The 17321-nt window shown below is 69.0% G+C and overlaps 4 protein-coding genes across 4 annotated transcripts in view; 3 read left to right on the top strand and 1 right to left on the bottom strand.

Annotated features, from left to right (window-relative positions):
- CARM1 (coactivator associated arginine methyltransferase 1) overlaps nt 1-3833 on the top strand; it is a 6798-nt gene extending 2965 nt beyond the window's left edge. Inside the window, 12 exon segments of the mRNA XM_075134081.1 lie at nt 105-199; nt 321-393; nt 396-408; nt 494-534; nt 537-630; nt 1049-1141; nt 1218-1288; nt 1291-1326; nt 1460-1537; nt 1639-1707; nt 3096-3122; nt 3125-3833. Of these exon segments, the coding sequence (XP_074990182.1) occupies nt 105-199; nt 321-393; nt 396-408; nt 494-534; nt 537-630; nt 1049-1141; nt 1218-1288; nt 1291-1326; nt 1460-1537; nt 1639-1707; nt 3096-3122; nt 3125-3231 (797 nt within the window). The 3' untranslated portion in view covers nt 3232-3833.
- A 104-nt stretch (nt 3834-3937) lies between these two features.
- YIPF2 (Yip1 domain family member 2) lies at nt 3938-7697 on the bottom strand. Its single transcript, XM_075134307.1, is given in 10 exon segments — nt 3938-4199; nt 4202-4235; nt 4319-4501; nt 4579-4745; nt 5673-5789; nt 5869-5956; nt 6036-6116; nt 6247-6389; nt 7329-7373; nt 7577-7697. Coding segments are annotated over 9 exon segments (951 nt in total). The 5' UTR covers nt 7360-7373; nt 7577-7697; the 3' UTR covers nt 3938-4092.
- Nucleotides 7698-7735: 38 nt separating this feature from the next.
- On the top strand, nt 7736-10004 carry TIMM29 (translocase of inner mitochondrial membrane 29). The gene is made up of 2 exons (XM_075134313.1): nt 7736-7821; nt 8977-10004. The coding sequence occupies exons 1-2, from the start codon at nt 7758-7760 to the stop codon at nt 9642-9644; spliced, it is 732 nt and encodes a 243-aa protein (XP_074990414.1). The 5' UTR covers nt 7736-7757; the 3' UTR covers nt 9645-10004.
- A 2104-nt stretch (nt 10005-12108) lies between these two features.
- SMARCA4 (SWI/SNF related BAF chromatin remodeling complex subunit ATPase 4) overlaps nt 12109-17321 on the top strand; it is a 32110-nt gene continuing 26897 nt past the window's right edge. The window contains exons 1-2 of the mRNA XM_075134209.1: nt 12109-12292; nt 15847-15936. The gene's annotated coding sequence lies outside the window, so the exon portion shown is untranslated. The remainder of the gene's footprint in view (nt 12293-15846; nt 15937-17321) is intronic.

Genomic DNA, 17321 nt, shown 5'->3' with positions numbered 1-17321 from the left:
GTGGTGGTGAGAGACCCCCGGGTCCCCGTGGGGGGACAGGGAGCTGTCGGGGGGGGCTCTGGGCGAGCTGGGGGGGTCCCAGCCACTGACCCCCACCTCCCCCCCCCAGGACACCTTCGATATCAGGATCTTGATGGCCAAATCGGTTAAATACACCGTGAATTTCTTAGAAGCCAAAGAAGGCGACTTGCACAGGTGGGTGGCAGCCGGGAAGGGCCCCCCCGAGCCCCCCCACTCCCCCCAAAGCCTTCGGGCACCCCGGGTGCTGGGGGGGGGGCTCCGCACCCCCCCCTCGGTCATGGTTTGGCTTTGCCTTCCAGGATAGAAATCCCTTCAAGTTCCACATGCTGCATTCGGGGCTGGTCCACGGCTTGGCCTTCTGGTTCGACGTGGCCTCATCGGCTCCATGTACGCAGGGGGGGGCCGGGGGGACCCCGGGGGGGGCTGGGGCCGTGCCTCGCCCCCCCCCCCACACCGCGTTTCCCCCCCCCAGAATGACGGTGTGGCTCTCGACGGCCCCCACCGAGCCGCTGACCCCTGGTACCAGGTCCGGTGCCTGTTCCAGTCGCCGCTCTTCGCCAAAGCCGGCGACACGCTCTCAGGGACTTGCCTCCTCATCGCCAACAAGAGGTGGGGGGCACGGGGGGGGCACGGGGGGGGCACGGGAGGGGCCCCACCCCACAGCCGCACCCTTGCTGGAGCCGCCGTCCCGGCTTGGGTCGTGCCGGCCGCGGTCTAATTCTGCCGCAGTCCCTCCGCACCCGGCGTAGCCTGGGGGGGGGTGGGCAGCTCGGCTCGGGGGGGGGGCCCCCTGCCCCAGTTGGGCTGGGGGGGGCCCCCTGCCCCAGTTTGGGCTGGGGGGGGGGCCCGTGCCCCGGTTCCGGCGGCGTATTTATAGCTTGCGGTGGGGACGGCCGCGACCCAGATGCCGGTACCGTTCCCGCTGCTCCCCGGGGGCCGGGCTGGGGGGGCCGGGTGGGTGCGACCCCCCCCCCCCCCCGCCTCCCCGGGCGCAGTTTGGGGTCTCAGAGCCCGCGCCCCCCCCCAGACAGAGCTACGACATCAGCATCGTGGCTCAGGTGGACCAGACCGGCTCCAAGTCCAGCAACCTCCTCGACCTGAAAAACCCCTTCTTCAGGTAGGGCCAGGGGGGCGAGCGGGCCAGGGGGTCCCCGAGGAGCCCCCCAGGCCTCATCCCTCCCCCCTGGCCCCCCAGGTACACGGGACGACCCCCTCGCCCCCCCCGGCTCCCACTACACGTCCCCCTCGGAGAACATGTGGAACACGGGAGCACCTACAACATGAGCACCGGGATGGCCGTGGCCGGTGGGTACCAGCGCTGCCGGTGGGGGGGGGATTTGCCGGCTCGGTGATGCCAAAACCCCCGGCCGGGGGGGGGACAGGGGACGACGGAGGGGTTGGGGGGGGTCCTGACCCCCCCGCCCTCTCTCCGGCGCAGGGATGCCCGCGGCGTACGACCTCAGCAGCGTCATCGCCGGCGGCTCCAACGTCGGCCACAACAACCTGATTCCCTTAGGTGAGCCCCGCGGGGTGTTGGGGGGGGGGTCACACCCCACACGAGTGGGGGGGGGTCACAGCAGCCCCCACCCCACCCTCGCCCCGCTCCTCCCTCCGCAGCCAACACCGGCATCGTGAACCACACCCACTCCAGGATGGGCTCCATCATGAGCACGGGCATCGTCCAAGGTACCCCCCACCCCGGACCCCCCCGGGACCCCCCAGGACCCCCCCAGGACCCCCCCGATTCCTCCCAGGACCCTCCCCACCTCCAAGACCCCTCAGACACCTCCTGGGAACCCTCCTGATCCCTCCCAGGACCCTCCTGATCCCCCCTGGACACCCCCTGGGACCCCCCCCCGGACCCCCCTCATCTCCCCCAAGACCCCTCCAATCCTCCCCAGGACCCTCCTGACCTCCCAGGACCCCCCGGACACTCCCTGGGACCCCCCCCCCCAATCCTCCCCAGGACCTCCCCAACCCCCTCAGAACCCCCCCCGATTCCTCCCAGGACCCTTCCGACCCCCCAGGGCCCCCAGACACCCCCTGGGACCCCCCCCCAGGACCCCCCAACCCCCAGACCCCTCCCATGACCCTCCCAACCTCCCAGGAGCCTCAGACACCCCCGGGACCCCCCGCCCCAGGACCCCCGGACCCCTCCCATGACCCTCCCGACTTCCCCAGGACCCCCTGGACACCCCCTGGGACCCCCCAACCCCCCAGGACCCCCTCAAAACCCCTCTGTTCCCTCCAGGACCTTCCACCCCCTCCCAGGGACCCCTCCGATCCCTCCCAGGACCCTCCTGACCCCCTGGGACCCCCCCCAGGACCTCCCAAGACCCCTCCGATCCCTCCCAGGACCCTCCTGACCTCTCAGGACCGCCCCAGACACCCCTGGAACCCCCCCAGGACCCCCCAACCCCCCAGGACCCCCAAGACCCCTCCAATCCCTCCAGGACCCCCAGACACCCCCTGGGACCCCCTCCAGGACCCCCCAACCCCCCAGGACCCCCCAAGACCCCTCCGATCCCTCCCAGGACCCCCCAGACACCCCCTCCAGGACCCCCCAACCCTCCACGGACCCCCCAAGACCCCTCCCATCCCTCCCAGGACCCTCCTGACCTCCCAGGACCGCCCCAGACACCCCGGGACCCCCCCAGGACCCCCCAACCCCCCCCGATCCCTCCCAGGACCCCCCAACCCCTCCAGGACCCCCCAAGACCCCTCCGATCCCTCCCAGGACCCCCCGACTCCCCAAGACCCCTCCGATCCCTCCCAGGACCCCCCAGACACCCCCTCCAGGACCCCCCAACTCCTCCAGGACCCCCCAAGACCCCTCCGATCCCCCCCAGGACCCCCCAACCCCTCCAGGACCCCCCCAAGACCCCTCCGATCCCTCCCAGGACCCCCCAGACACCCCTCCAGGACCCCCAACCCCTCCAGGACCCCCCAAGACCCCTCCGATCCCTCCCAGGACCCTCCTGACCTCCCAGGACCGCCCCAGACACCCCTGGGACCCCCCCCAGGACCCCCCAACCCCCCCCGGACCCCCTCACCCCTCCCTTTCCCCCCCCCAGGCTCCTCCAGCGGGCAGAGCGCCGGCGGCTCAGCGCCCACTACCCCCTCAACAGCCAGTTCACCATGGGGGGCCCCGCCATCTCCATGGCCTCCCCCATGTCCATCACCACCAACACGATGCACTACGGGAGCTAGGGGGCTCCGGGACTGCCAGCACAACCAGCGCAGAGGCCCCCGCCGCCCCCCCGGGCCGGGGGCCCCCCAGGAGAGGGGGGGTTTTTTTTTAACCCTCCTACGAGAGACGAAGCCGCCCAGCCCCCGCTCCGCTCGTCGACACCGGACCCGGGCGGGGGTTTGTGGCTTTTTTGGGGTTTGTTTTGTTTTTGTTTTTTTTCTCCTTGTTTTTTTTGGGGGGGGGGGTTTGGTTTTGTTTTTTTGGTTGTTTTTTTTTTTTTTTAACGAAAGGCCGGAGCTGCCGCCGCCGTCACCGGCGGGGAGCTCGGTCCCTGCGACGGGAGAAAACCCCGCGGGGAGAGGGGGGGCGAGAAAAGGCCGAATGTACCAAAAGCTCCTCTTTCGGCCCCGTTCCTGCCCCCCGGGGCAGGCAGCACCCGCTCACGGAAGGCTCCCCGGCCCGGCTGCGCTCTCGGTTCGCGTCCCCGCGCTCGGCGCCTGAACTCTCCCCCCTCGCGGGGTGCGGCGGGGACCCCCCGGGGCGGGGGGAGCGGAGCTGCTGGGGGTGGGGGTTGGTTGTTTTTTTTTCCCCGGCTGTAGTAACTGAATAAACGGGAGGGTTTCGAAGGATCGCGCCCCGCTGGCTTCCGCCGCCGCACCCCGGCGCAGACCCCGCTCCCCGGGGTGGTTTTGGGGCTCCCCCCCCAGGCAGGAGATGGCGGCGGGGCGCAGGGTGGGGTCCCCATCTTTATTTGGGGCGGTTTGCATAGAAACGAGGCGCCGGCACGGGGAGGGGGGGGGAGCCGGGGACCCCCCTTCCGCCGTGGGACCGAGCGGTGCCGCATCCCCCCGAGGGGCTCCCCCTCGTTCCAGGGACCCCCCTCACCGCGCAGGGTGGGTGCCCGGCAGGGAGACGTTGGTGCCGGGGAGCTGCGGGGCGCGGCTGCGGAGCCCCTCGCCCCCCGCCGTGGCCTGCAGCGGCGCAGGGCCGGGCCGGCGCTCGGCGGCCGCTGGAAAAAGTAGAGCTGGGAGGAAAAGAAAAACCACGGGGGGGGGTCACCGGGGTGGGGACCCCCGCAGGCACCCCCCAACTGCCGCCGGCGCCTACCTTGCAGCCGACGGCGAGGAGGGCGTGCAGGGAGACGACGGCGGCCACCACGGCCAGCGCGGTTGCCCGGCCGTCGGCACGGACCAACGGCCAGAAGGTGAGGGCCAGCACCGAGGCCGAGAGCAGCGTGGCCGTGGCCAGCAGTAGCCACTGCAGCCAGGCGGCCGGGATCAGCCACAGGACCTGCGGGGACGGCGGCCTGTCACCCCAAATCCCCCGCACCCCCCCAAAAAAGAAAGGCGGGGACCCCCGGGGCTCACCGCGGTGGGGACGTAGGCGGAGAGGGAGTAGCCGTAGACGCAGACGGTCTCCAGGAAGCTGTAGGCGCCGGCGGGGACCCCCCGGCTCTGCCGCCACCGCAGGAACCCCCACAGCGCCAGCGGCACCAGCCAGGCGTAGCAGTAGACGAGGGTGGCGGCGATGGTGACTGGGGGGGGAAAGGGGGGGTCAGGGCATGGCCGGGGTCCCCAGTGTGGACCAGGCACCGTTTTGGGGTGCAGACCCCCCTCCCCGAGCCGTGGGGCCAGTCCCAGTGTGGACCAGGCACTGTTTTGGGGTGCAGACCCCCCTCCCCGAGCCGTGGGGATGGTCCCGGTGTGGACCAGGCACCGTTTTGGGGTGCAGACCCCCCTCCCCGAGCCGTGGGGATGGTCCCGGTGTGGACCAGGCACCGTTTTGGGGTGCAGACCCCCCTCCCCGAGCCCTGGGGCCGGTCCCAGTGTGGACCAGGCACCGTTTTGGGGTGCAGACCCCCCTCCCCGAGCCCTGGGGATGGTCCCGGTGTGGACCAGGCACCGTTTTGGGGTGCAGACCCCGCTCCCCGAGCCCTGGGGCCGGTCCCAGTGTGGACCAGGCACCGTTTTGGGGTGCAGACCCCCCTCCCTGAGCCGTGGGGCCAGTCCCAGTGTGGACCAGGCACCGTTTTGGGGTGCAGACCCCCCTCCCCGAGCCCTGGGGATGGTCCCAGTGTGGACCAGGCACTGTTTTGGGGTGCAGACCCCCCTCCCTGAGCCCTGGGGATGGTCCCAGTGTGGACCAGGCACCGTTTTGGGGTGCAGACCCCCCTCCCCGAGCCGTGGGCCGGTCCCGGTGTGGACCAGGCACCGTTTTGGGGTGCAGACCCCCCTCCCCGAGCCCTGGGGCCGGTCCCAGTGTGGACCAGGCACCGTTTTGGGGTGCAGACCCCCCTCCCCGAGCCCTGGGGATGGTCCCGGTGTGGACCAAGCACCGTTTTGGGGTGCAGACCCCGCTCCCCAAGCCCTGGGGCCGGTCCCGGTGTGGACCAAGCACCGTTTTGGGGTGCAGACCCCGCTCCCCGAGCGCGGGGCCGTCCCGGCGCCCTGCAGCCCCTCACCGTTGTGGAACCGGGGGCTGTAGCGGTAGGCGGGGGACGCTCGCTTCTCCGCCAGGTGGGAGAGGTTCCCGCTGACGGCCAGGGCGAACGCCAGCGTGGCGCAGATCCAGAAGGGCCCTGGGGACGGGGACGCGCCGTCAGCGTGGAGCCGCCGCCGCGATCGGCACCGGGACGGCGACGGCCGCTCCGCTCTCACCGTAAAGGTCGGGGTTGTTACGCAGACGGTGACGCACAAAATTCTTCCCCGGCAGCGGCGTCACCGAGCCCTTGATCCTCTCCAGAACCTGCCGGGGAGCGCGGCAGAGCCTCAGCCGGGCCGGTGGGCGCCGGTGCCGGCTGCCGCGCGCCGACGGGCACCGTTACCTGGTGGGTGTCGACGTCGAAGAAGGCCTGGTAGTACTCGAGGGTCCAGAAGCTGCGCGGCCGCCTCTGCCCGCCCAGCAGCTGCGGGGGGGAGCGGCTGAGCCGGGGGGGGTCGGGCGCAGCCCCGGGGCTCGGGCAGAGCCCGTTCCACCCCCCCCCAGCCCCGGTTCAGGGGGTTTGGGGGGCGCGGGGAACCCCCCCCCCCCCCCACCTCCGTCGTGTCGGTGTCGTCTGCCGCCTCGCCCTCCGCGGGGCCCACGTCCACGGCGGCCGCGTGGCTCAGCCGCTCCTCGCCGGCGCGGGGGGTGGCGGCATCGGGGGTGGCCGACAGCAGCTCCACCGCCTCCTCGAACTCTGGGGGGGGGGGGCAGGAACTGAACCCCCCCCCGGGGAGGGGGAAACCTGGCCCGAACCCAGAGCCGGGGTGGGGGGACCCCAACCCTGCCCGGACACAGGTTGGGGGGGCACGGGGACCCCCCACCCTGCCCAGACATGAGCTGGGGGGGCACGGGGACCCCCCCACCCTGCCCGGACACTGGTCAGGGGGGCACAGGGACCCCCCACCCTGCCCGGACACGAGCTGAGGGGGCATAGGGACCCCCCACCCTGCCCGGACACGAGCTGGGGGGCACAGGGACCCCCCACCCTGCCCGGACACGAGCTGAGGGGGCATAGGGACCCCCCCACCCTGCCTGGACACGAGCTGGGGGGGCACAGGGACCCCCCCACCCTGCCCGGACACGAGCTGAGGGGGCATAGGGACCCCCCCACCCTGCCTGGACACGAGCTGGGGGGGCACAGGGACCCCCCCACCCTGCCCGGACACGAGCTGAGGGGGCATAGGGACCCCCCCACCCTGCCTGGACACGAGCTGGGGGGGCACAGGAACCCCCCCACCCTGCCCGGACACGAGCTGAGGGGGCATAGGGACCCCCCCACCCTGCCTGGACACGAGCTGAGGGGGCATAGGGACCCCCCCACCCTGCCTGGACACGAGCTGGGGGGGCATAGGGACCCCCCCACCCTGCCTGGACACGAGCTGGGGGGGCACAGGGACCCCCCCACCCTGCCCGGACACGAGCTGGGGGGGCACAGGGACCCCCACCCTGCCCGGACACGAGCTGGGGGGGCCCGGGGACCCCCCACCCCACCAGGACACGGGTCGGGGGGGCCCGGGGACCCCCCAGGTACCCGCGCGGGGAGCGGGGCCGGGGGTCCCCGGGTGGGGGGGGTGGCAGGACCGGGGGTCCCCGGCCGGGGCGGGGGGCACGGAGCGGCCCCGCTGAGACTCACCCTGAAACCGGAGCTCGTCGGGGGCGGCCATGGCGGAGCCTCTCGCTGCCGGGACAAAACGAACGGTGGTTGTACCGGACACACCGGGAGCCCCCGGGACCCCCGGTCCGGCCCCGCCTCAGGCCCGGGACCCCCGGCCCTGGGACCCCAAAATCCCCCGGGCCCGGTGCTCCCGATCCCCCGGTCCCCCCCCGGGCCCGGTGCTCCCGGTTCCAGCCCCCCCGGCCCCGGTCCCGGTCCCCGCTCACCGTGCGGCGCCGCCGACGTGGTTCTCCCCTCCCCTGCACCGCAGCCGCGATGGTTCCGCCCGGTCCGTCCCGCTCCCGCCGCCCCCCCCGCCCCGCGCCCCGCCGACGTGGTTCCCACCCCCGCGCGATGGTTCCGCCCGGTCCGTCGCCGGCTCCGTCCCGGCGGGAGCCGCTTCCGGTCATGGCGGCGGCGGCGGCCGGGGGGGGCCGCGGCCTCTGGGGGCGGCTGGCGGAGAGTCGCATCGGTGAGGGGGGGCCCGGGGGCAACTGGGGGGGGGGCGGGTGCCTGGGACCGGGGAGGGGGCACCCCCGGGTCTGGGGGGGTCTCGGGGGGCGGCCCAGAGCAAGGGGGGGGGCGGGGGAGGGCAGCGCCGACCCCGGGGTCTGGGGGGGGCGGCCTGGACTAGTGGGGGGGCCTGGAGGGGAGCCTCGACCCCTGGGTTCAATGGGGGGGGGCTTTGGGGGGCAGCCAGGACCCCTGGGTCTGGGCGGGGGGACTTGGGGAGCAGCCAGGACTAATGGGGGGTCTGGGGGGGGGGGGGGAACCTCGACCCCTGGGTTCAGTGGGGGGGGCTCTGGGGGGCAGCCAGGACCCCTGGGTCTGGGCGGGGGGACTTGGGGGGCAGCCTGGACTAGTGGGGGGGTCTGGGGGGGGCGGCCAGGAGCCCTGGGCCCATTGGGGAGGTTTGGGGGGGCAGCTTGGACTAATGGGGGGTCTGGGGGGGGGGGAACCTCGACCCCTGGGTTCAATGGGGGGGGCTTTGGGGGGCAGCCAGGACCCCTGGGTCCATTGGGGAGGTTTGGGGGGGCAGCTCGGACTAATGGGGAGTCTTGGGAGGGCAGCCCCAGCCCCCTGGGTCTGGGGGGCAGCCTGAACTAATGGGGGGGGGGTCTGTGGGGGGGGAGCCTCAACCCCTGGCTTCAATGGGGGGGGGCTTTGAGGGGCAGCCAGGACCCCTGGTTCAATTGGGGGGGTTTTGGGGGGCAGCCAGGACCCTTGGGTCGATTGGGGGGGTTTTGGGGGGGCAGCCTGGACTAACTGGGGGTCTTGGGGGGCAGCCAGGACCCTTGGGTCTGGGGGGTCTGGGGGGGGCAGCCTGAACTAATGGGGGGGGTCTGTGGGGGGGAGCCTTAACCCCTGGGTTCAATGGGGGGGGTCGTGGGGGGCAGCCAGGACCCCTGGGTCGATTGGGGGGTCGTGGGGGGCAGCCAGGACTAATGGGGGGGTCTGGAGGGGGGGAGCCTCAACCCCTGGGTCTGGGGGAGTCGTGGGGGGCAGGCAGGACCCCTGGGTCTGGGGGGGGCGGGGACTTGGGGGGCAGCCCCAACCCCCCGGCTCCATGGGGGAGGTTTGGGGGCGCAGCCCGGCCCCCCCCGGCCCCGCTGACGGCCCCCGGCAGGGCGCTGGTGGCGGGCGCTGCTGCAGGACTACGCGGCGGCGGCGCGGGAGACGGCGCTGGGGGCTCGTCGCCGTCCCGGGGCGGCGGCGGGTTCCCTGGCGGGGCTGGCGGGGGCGGCGGCCTGCGCCCTCACCGTCCCCAGCGCCGAATCCTTCGAAACGGCGACGGTGGAAGCCGCCGGCGCGCTGCTGCTCCTCTCCCCCGGCACCCGCAGCCCCGCCGCCGACCGGCACGTCCAACGCCTGCTGCGGCGGCGCGAGGCCGGCCGCTTGCGTTACCGTAACCTCCTCTTCTTGGCGGTCGTCTACGAAACCCCCCACGCCGCCGACGCCGCCTTCTATCCGGCGCGGTGCCGGTATTTACGACCGCGGTGGCGGGAGCTGCCCGAACATCTCCTGGACGTGGGGTTCTGGGGGCGGTGGTGGGTGCTGGGGGCGCGGCTGCGCGATTACGACGTTAACGAGGAGGAATTTGGGGGGTTGCCGGCCCGGCTGCGCCGCCTGGACCCCCGGCAGCTCCGCTCCCACCGCAACGAGAGCCAATTCCTGGAAAAATTCCGACCCATCGCCCTCAGCCCGGAGGAGATCCGGCGCGCCGAGAGCGAGGCGACGGCGGCGGCGGGACGCGGGGAGGGCGCGCAGCGAGGCGGCGGCGCGGAGGAGCCGTAAACGGAACCGATCCGCGCCTTCGGCTCGTTAACGCTCGCGTTTGCATTCTCGTTTAGAAGTCGTTAGCGGCGCCCGGTTCTCACGGATTCACCCCAAACGCCGCAGGGACGCAGCGACGCGTTCCCCCACCGGCCGTTCGTTAAGAACGTTCGTTAAGGCGCCGTCATTATTAATTTTAGACATTAAGACGTCTCTTGTTTTCGGTGCGCCTCCTAATGATCGCTCAGCCGCTCGTTAAGACGTTCGTTAAGGCCTCGACGCGTCCGCTCCCTCCCCCCCGTGAATTATTTATCGCTGGCGGCGAGGCAACAGTTCACCACCACGACGTTTAATTAACGTATTTATCGTTTTATCTCCGTATTTTAGATTTACTTTCATTTTTAAACACCGAGGGGTTCCCTCCTCCGTCGCTGACGTATTCCCAGCCCCCAAAAACCAGCAGAAACGGTGCCACCGGACGGCAAACGTTGAATTTCCGTAAAAATTGGGCTAAAACCACCCAAAAATCCCCCCGGCGGCGGTTTGGGGGGATTCGCGGGGATTCGGCGAGCGCCGGGGATTTTACTGGGGTCTAACGTTGCCGTGGAGACGGCGGCGATGAACGGCAATCGGGGCTCGCCTCGTTAAACCTTAATTTCCTTCTGCAATTAAGCCCCGCCGGGAACGCTGGGGGGGGGCCACACGTCTCTGACTTAATTAATAACACCACCGGGAGATGCTAATTACAGCCGGCGCGGGGTCCGGTGCCAACAGGCGGCACCCCTCAGCCGTCGGTTCGTTACTCGGGCTTAATTATTCCTCTTTTCGGCCCCCAAAATCGATTATTTTCGCCCTCCCGTCCCGTCCCAGGCTGGAATTCTTCAGAAAAGCGAAGTTTCTAGGCTCCAGAAGTCCTTTTTTTCCCCCCGGTTTCCCCCAGGGACGTGGCGCTGGGCACTCACCAAAGCTCCGTTTTATTTTTTCCCCGTTTTTGCCCGTTTTTCCCCCCGATTTCTGATCTCTCCGTCAGCGGCGGGTGGCGACACGGGTGGCGAATCGCAGCGCGGCCTCCTCCCGCCTCAGCGGCCCCCGGACGGTGCAGGGTGGGGGGGCGGGGGGCTGCAAAACAGGGGGGAACCCAAAATTCAATAAAATCACCTCAAATTTATGCACGTCTGGGTTTGTAAAAGGGCCCGGCCTGGCCTGGGGACCCCCGGCCCCTCACAGGACCCCCCATGGGTCCCCCCCGGGACCCCCCGCCCCTCACAGGACCCCCCCCTGGGTCCCCCCACCCCTCACAGGACCCCCCCCCAGGTCCCCCCTTCCCCCAGGCCCCCCCGCCCCTCACAGGACCCCCCCCGGGTCCCCCCCGTCTTCCCGGGGACCCCCTGTCCCTCACAGGCCCCATCCTTGGGCCGGGACCCCCCCCTCTGTCCCCCAGGGGCCCCGTTCCTCGGTCCTTGCCCCCCCCCGTCCCTCACAGGACCCCCCTCCGGTGTCCTCCCCCGCCGGGACCCCCCCTCTGGCCCTCACTGGCCCCGTCCCTCGGTCCTTGCCCCCCCCCCAGGACCCCTCTGGTGTCCCGTCCCCCCCCAGGACCCCCCGTCCCTCACAGGACCCCCGCCCGGGACCCCCCCAGGCCCCATCCTTGGGCCGGGGCCCCCCCTTTGTCCCTCACCGGCCCGGTCCCTCGGTCCTTGCCCCCCCTGTCCCTCACAGGACCCCCCCCCCGGTCTGCCCCCCCCTCCCCGGTGCGCCCCGTCCCTCACAGGCCCCATCCTCGGGCCGTGCCCCCCCCCCGGTCCCTCACAGGCCCCGTCCCTCGGGTCCCCTCGACCCGGACCCCCCCCCAATCCCTCACAGACCCCGTCCCCGGTGTCCTCCCCCCCCTCCCCGGGACCCCCCGCCCCCCCCGGCCCCGCTCCCCCCCCGCCCCTCCCCTTCGCCGCAGTGGCGCGGGCACTGCGCATGCGCGAAGGGAGGGGGCGGGGAGCACGCGCCGCTGGCGCGCGCACACCGCCTCCTTTCCCCCCCCCCTCCCTCCCAGCGGCCGGCACGAAGGCACGCGCCCGGCGTTCCCGCCCCCGGCCCCTTTCCCGCCGTCCCATTGGCTGGCGGTGGGGACGGAGCCCGCGCCAGGCCGATTGCGCCGCGTTGATTGGTTGGAAGCGCGGGAGACAGACAGGCGGACGGGAGGAAAGGAAGGGGGGAGAACCTGAGGGCGTCTCCCATTGGCTGTCGCGGGGCCAGAGGGTGGGGCGGGCCTTCCCCCTGCGCCCCGCCTCCTCCTATTGGCCAAAGCGCGCGCCTGCAGTCGTCCCCCCGCCCCCCTTCTCCTCCCCTCTCCGCCAATGGCTCGGAGGGGGCGGGCTCGCCACGCTTACATTGGCTGCTGCGCGGAGAGGTAGGCGGAGGGAGCGCCGTGCTATTGGTCGGCCGGGGGGAGCGCGCGCACGCGCGCGAAGGGGCGGGGCTGGGAGGAGGGGGGGGGGCTGCGCGAGGCGTCGCGCACGCGCGCTGGCTGCCTGTGGCGGGCGCGCGCGTCTCCGTCGCTCCCTCAGGCGGCGGCGGCGGCGGCGGCGGCTCCTTTGTTCCCCCCCGCGCCTCGGCGAGACGGGGCCGCCCGGCGGGGATGGACCCTGCGAGCGGCTCTTCCGGCCGCCAGCGCGGTAAGGGCCGGCGGGGCCTGTCATGGGCGGCGGGTCGGAGCCCGGCTGAATGGGGCCGGGGGTGGGGGGGGCGCTGAGGGGGGTACGGCGGCCCGGGAGGGTCACGGGAGCTCGGCGGAGCGCTGCTGCTGCCGCCGGCCGCGCTGCCCATTGTTCGGGGCCGGGGCGCCTCCCCCCCCCCCCCCCCCCCCCCGCCCCATCGGCCATCAGCAGCAACCCGACCTTGTCCCCCCCGGGGTGCCCTCGCCCTCCGGGGCGGGCCCCCCCCCCCATTTCGCCCCACCGCAGCATCCCCCCCTCTGCCCCCCAACCATCTCCTCCCCTTTTGCAGCCCCCCCCAATATTCCCCTCCTCTTTCACTCCCTCTTTTCGCCCCCCCCAGCACCCCCCACTTTTCAACCCCTCAGCATCTCCCCCAGCATCCTCCCCCCCTTGCTCAGCCCCTCCCCAGTATTCATCTCCGCTTTTAGTCCCCCTTTTCAGCCCCCCCGCAGCATCCACCCCCTTTTTAAGCCCCCTTTTTTCAGCCCTCCCCCCAGCATCCCCCCTTTTCAGCCCTCCCCCCAGCATCCCCCCTTTTCAGCCCTCCCCTCAGCATCCCCCCTTTTCAGCCCCCCCCAGCATCCTCCTCCCTTTCACCCCCTTCATCATCCACCACCTGCAGCCCCCCAGTGCCACCCCCTATGCTGCCCCCCCCCATCGGCACCCCCCTTTCCAGCCTCCTTCCTCCAGACCCCCCCCATCTCCCCACTGCGGGGCCAGCAAGGCTGGGCTCTGTCCCCCAGCCCCCCCCTTGGCCCCCAGCCTGCCTTTGCTGGGGCGGGGGTGTCCGGGACATCCCCCCCCCTCCCCAGGCTGCTCCCCAGCCTCCTTCCGTGTCCCCCTTCAAAAGGGGGGCACCCTCCCCCCAAATCCAGCCGTTCCCCCCCCCACCCTGCCGGTTGTCCGGTGCCCCCAGCCCCGCTGCCCGTGCGGGGTCTGCGTCCCCCCCTCTTTTACACCCTTCTCCCTCCTCTCAGTGGGGCAGTGCCCCCCACCCCGGGGTATCTCCCCCCCCAGCCCATCCTCCTCATCCTCCCCCATTCCCCCATTGCGGCTTTGTTTGTCCTTCTGGAGGACACCGACCCCCCACCCTGTTACAGCCCCCTCCTCCCGGGGTGCTCGCCCTTCTCCTCCCAAGCCAGGACCCTCCCCATTGTCACACACACACACCCCCCGCCACCCCCCAGCTGGTTTTGGGGTGCTCTCTGGGTCTCAGCATCCTCTTCCTCAGCCCGCGGGGGCCTCACCTCATTTCTGAGACGCCGGGATCGGCCTCGCTCCATCCCATCCTGTTTTCCCTTCCCATCTCCCCACCCCTAAAATTAATTGGTTTTTCCTCCTTTTCTGCGGGGTGATGGCACAGGGTGGGGGGGTCACGGTACCCCAGCGCCCGAGGATGGGCTCCCTTCGCCCGGGCTCCTCCCGGAGCTGCCTCGGCCTCCGTCCCCCTGGGAATCCATCACCTTCCCAGCACAAAGGCCGCCCTTGGCGCGGGGGGGATCGGGGGGATCCGGCGCAGCCGCCGTCACCGGTGGGAACGGGGCGCAGCGAGGGCCCTGTCGTGGGGGGGCAGAGAGGGGGGGGTCTGGGTTTTTATCCCGACGCTCGTTAGCGAAAAGCCCCACAGAAATCCCCTGGTGCCGCACAAAGCCCGACGAGCCCGTTCATTGACAGGGACGAGCAGCGTGCGCCGGTGTCCCCGCTCGGCTGGATTTGGGGGGGCGTCTTGGCCATCGTCTTCCATTTTGGGGGGCGAATCTGCCTCCCCTTTGTTGGCGGCGCAGCCCTCAGCGCCGCGGTCTTTTGTTTTGAGGCGGCGTCGCCATCGGGGTTGTTGGGGGTCCCTCGGGGCTGTCGGGGGGTCCCTCGGGGCTACTCCTGGGGGTCCCCGCCAGCACGGGGGGGATTTTGGGGGTGCAGTCACCAAGCCGTCCCTTTTTCCGATGCTGCGGGTTCCCGACGCGATAAAGCCGGGCACGAGCATTCTGCGGGGAGATCCCTGCGCCGTTGGGCTGTTGAGAAACACCAAACCCTTGGTGATTATTTTTATAAATAAGCTCCTGATTTCGGGGAAAAATAATCCTAAACTATTTTCGTGCGGCGTTCAGATCTTTTGAGGTGAAATGCAGCGTTTTCCTGCGCCAGCAGAGCGTGATTTTTAGCTTTCCCCGGCGAGGTGCGGGGGTGACAGAGGTCTTATACAGGTTAGGGGTTTTTTTGCCCTGTTTTTTTCCTTTTTTCCCCCCGATCGGTGGGCGCTCTCCGGAGCCGCTCCGGCTCTGCCCACCCACCCGACGGGTGGGCGCGCCCGGGGACTCTGCTGCTAATTTCCCCTGTTAGAATAATTTCTATTTTCCTCCTTCGAAGATCAGAGTCTGAAGGAGGCGGGGGGGGGGCTGTAATTAAGGGATTTGTGCAGCTGCCGTTTAAAATTCATGAGCTGCACCGAGATAACGAAGGAGGAGCAGCGGCGGGTTTGATTTACCCCCTGCGCAGGTTGAGCTTCTGGGCTTGTTTTGGCACTAAAAGTTTAGAAAAGCTTAAAAATCCTGTAACCTTTCCTCCTGAGACAAGAAAACTGGGGGCTGAGCTCTGGGGGACGACTTTAACTGACCAGCGCTGGGCTTGCGAGCAAAATAAACCAGGTTTTCAGAGAAACAGCTTATTTTTCACCCAGCCGCCTCTCCTGGCTCTATACGTTACGCAAACGCACCGAAAAACCTCGTAAATAGGTAAACCAAGCAAGCCACCCCTGACAAATGACTCGAATTAATTAAGGAAGGCTTTTTTCCTCTTGCAGTCAAGGACTTAATAACAATCCCTAGGCTGTGATCTAGGGGGTTGGGTTTTTTTAAAAAAAATCAAATTACGGTCGTGGAAAGGAGCGAGGTGTATTTTTGCGCAGGAGCGCGTGAAATCTCCGTTGCCTTAGCGAACGCGCAGGTTATTAATTTTCACTCTTTAAGTAATTGTTGTGTGTTTACGGCGCGGCTGTGGGGGACGTCACCGGGCTGTCGCCGTGCCTGCGTGGCGCGGCCGTGCCCTCGCCCCTCTCCATCCCCAAAATCCCCCCCCAGGGAGGCCCAGGGCTCACCGCGGGGAGGGGACGGCTATCGCCGCACGGCGCGGTGGCCTCTGCGCGCCGGTGGCCTCGCCGGCACGTGCCGGCAGCAGCCGCTCGCAGGACGGACGGACAGATGGACGGCCTCGCCCTCCACAGGTTTGTAATCTCAGAGGAGACGCAGACGAGGCAGGAGGGGAAGCGCGTGTTCCCCCCTCCCGCCCCTTCTTAATTTACCCGTAAGTAAGCAAATTTCCAAAAAAAAACCCAATTAAATTGGTTGCCGCCGTTAAGGACTTTACATCGTTAACAGGCTGAGGAGTGGCACACGTCGTTAACGCTGGCTAACGCGCCTCTGCTCGGAGACTGGGCGAAACGGAGAGGAGCGCCCTTCTCCTCACGCCGGATAACGACGGGTGCCGACTAATTGCCGTTTTTCCCTCCCCTGCAGCGCTGCGTTAAAAGCTCGTCAGCCCGAGACCTGCCCTCGCCGCCGCGCCGGCGCTGCGCCGTGAGGGGTCGGAGACCTCCATGCCCATAGGTACGTGCCGGGATTTTGGGTTTCCTCGCCTCGGGAGCGTCCGGCGCCGGTCAGAGCCGCCCCCGTGGGTGACGTTAGGGGGTCAGATGGGGTTTTCTTAAAAATAAGAATAAAATTGCCATAATTTTCATTACCGGAGAGGTAATGTTGGTGCTGGCCCAGGTCTGGGTCTCCAGCGGCGCCGGAAAAGAGCAGACATTGGTTTTTTAATGAAAAAGTACTTCGCAATTCCCTAACGTTCCTTAAAGTACGCTGTTTATTTTGGTTTTCTCCTGGAAAAGCCAGCGCCAGGGGCGCAGCTCCTGCTGGAACGGGGCCGAGTCGCCTGTCGGTAGGCGGGTAGCATCCCTGCGTTCCTCTCAAAAACGCTTCGTTAGTCCTCGCTTCCTCGTTAGCTGTGGCAAGAGGAGAGGGAAACGGCTCCTGCAGCCTTTGTTTTCCTCTGGGGGTGGAAAGAGAAAGATTCCCGAGGGCTGGAAGGACTTAACTCGGGGATAAATCCCTGCGGCGGGTGCCTGGGGGCGGGCTGGCAGCCCCTCCGCGTGGAAACGAGAGGCTCCGCAGCTGCAGAAGCTGAATTTTCACGCCTGGCGGAGCAACGCGCTCAGAACCGCAAAAAAAAAAAAGAGTGAAAACGGCCGCGAGTCGCGTTTCTGCTCCCTTTACGCTTCGTGCCTGCGAGCGCTGAAACCCTCAGCGCCGTTGCGACTCAACTCTTCCCCTTCCGAGGCCGGCGAGGCAGCGAGCAAACGAGTCGAGAAGTGCCGGCGAGTGACGTGAGTATTGAATATTCCTTTAAATTGGGAAATTTAAAGCCCGAAGAGCCGTAGGGTTTTTGTTCCAAGACAAGAACCGTGCCTGCGTCCTTTGAAAGCCGCAGGATCGCCCGAGAAAACGGCATCCCCGGAGCGGAGGCGGGCGTACGGCTTTTCACGAGCCCCCGAAAGACGTTTTAATAGATGAAGGGTGCTTCCGCTCGCCTCCGAGGACGTTTCCTGCCTCCCACGCGAGCGTGGGACGCCCCGTGTCGATATTTTGGGATGTTTCCCTCCCCGATGGCAGCTCCGTGTCCTGGGAATCGTCGCCGTTTTGCTCCAGTCTGGATTTTCCAGCAGGAAACGAGCTTGAACTTTGGAGGCCGCCTACCCTTTCTGTGGCCCGCGGATCCTTAAGATTATTAAATCTGTGGGTTTGGCGCTGCTACAGAGCCGGACAGATTTAAGACGAGAGGAAAGGGAAGTTTTTAGGCGTGTTCTGCTTTTTAACAGCCGCTTTGCACCTTTTTGTGTGAAAAGGCGAGCGCCTGAATTCCCCTGGCTGCGGGACGAGCGCGAATCCGAGAGCTCCTGCGGTCTGAGGCGCGATCGTTCCCTTCAACGCCGTGT

The sequence above is a fragment of the Calonectris borealis genome, chromosome 31, assembly GCF_964195595.1.
Source record: "Calonectris borealis chromosome 31, bCalBor7.hap1.2, whole genome shotgun sequence".
In the NCBI taxonomy this organism is placed as follows: Eukaryota; Metazoa; Chordata; class Aves; order Procellariiformes; family Procellariidae; genus Calonectris; species Calonectris borealis.
Note: the sequence above shows the minus strand (reverse complement) of the source record. Positions and strands in the feature narration are given on the sequence as shown.

Coding starts and splice junctions, on each gene's coding strand:
- TIMM29 (XM_075134313.1), top strand. CDS start 7,758: ATGGCGGCGGCGGCGGCCGGGGGGGGCCGCGGCCTCTGGGGGCGGCTG. Junction 7,822..8,976: donor GCTGGCGGAGAGTCGCATCG/GTGAGGGGGGGC, acceptor GGCCCCCGGCAG/GGCGCTGGTGGCGGGCGCTG.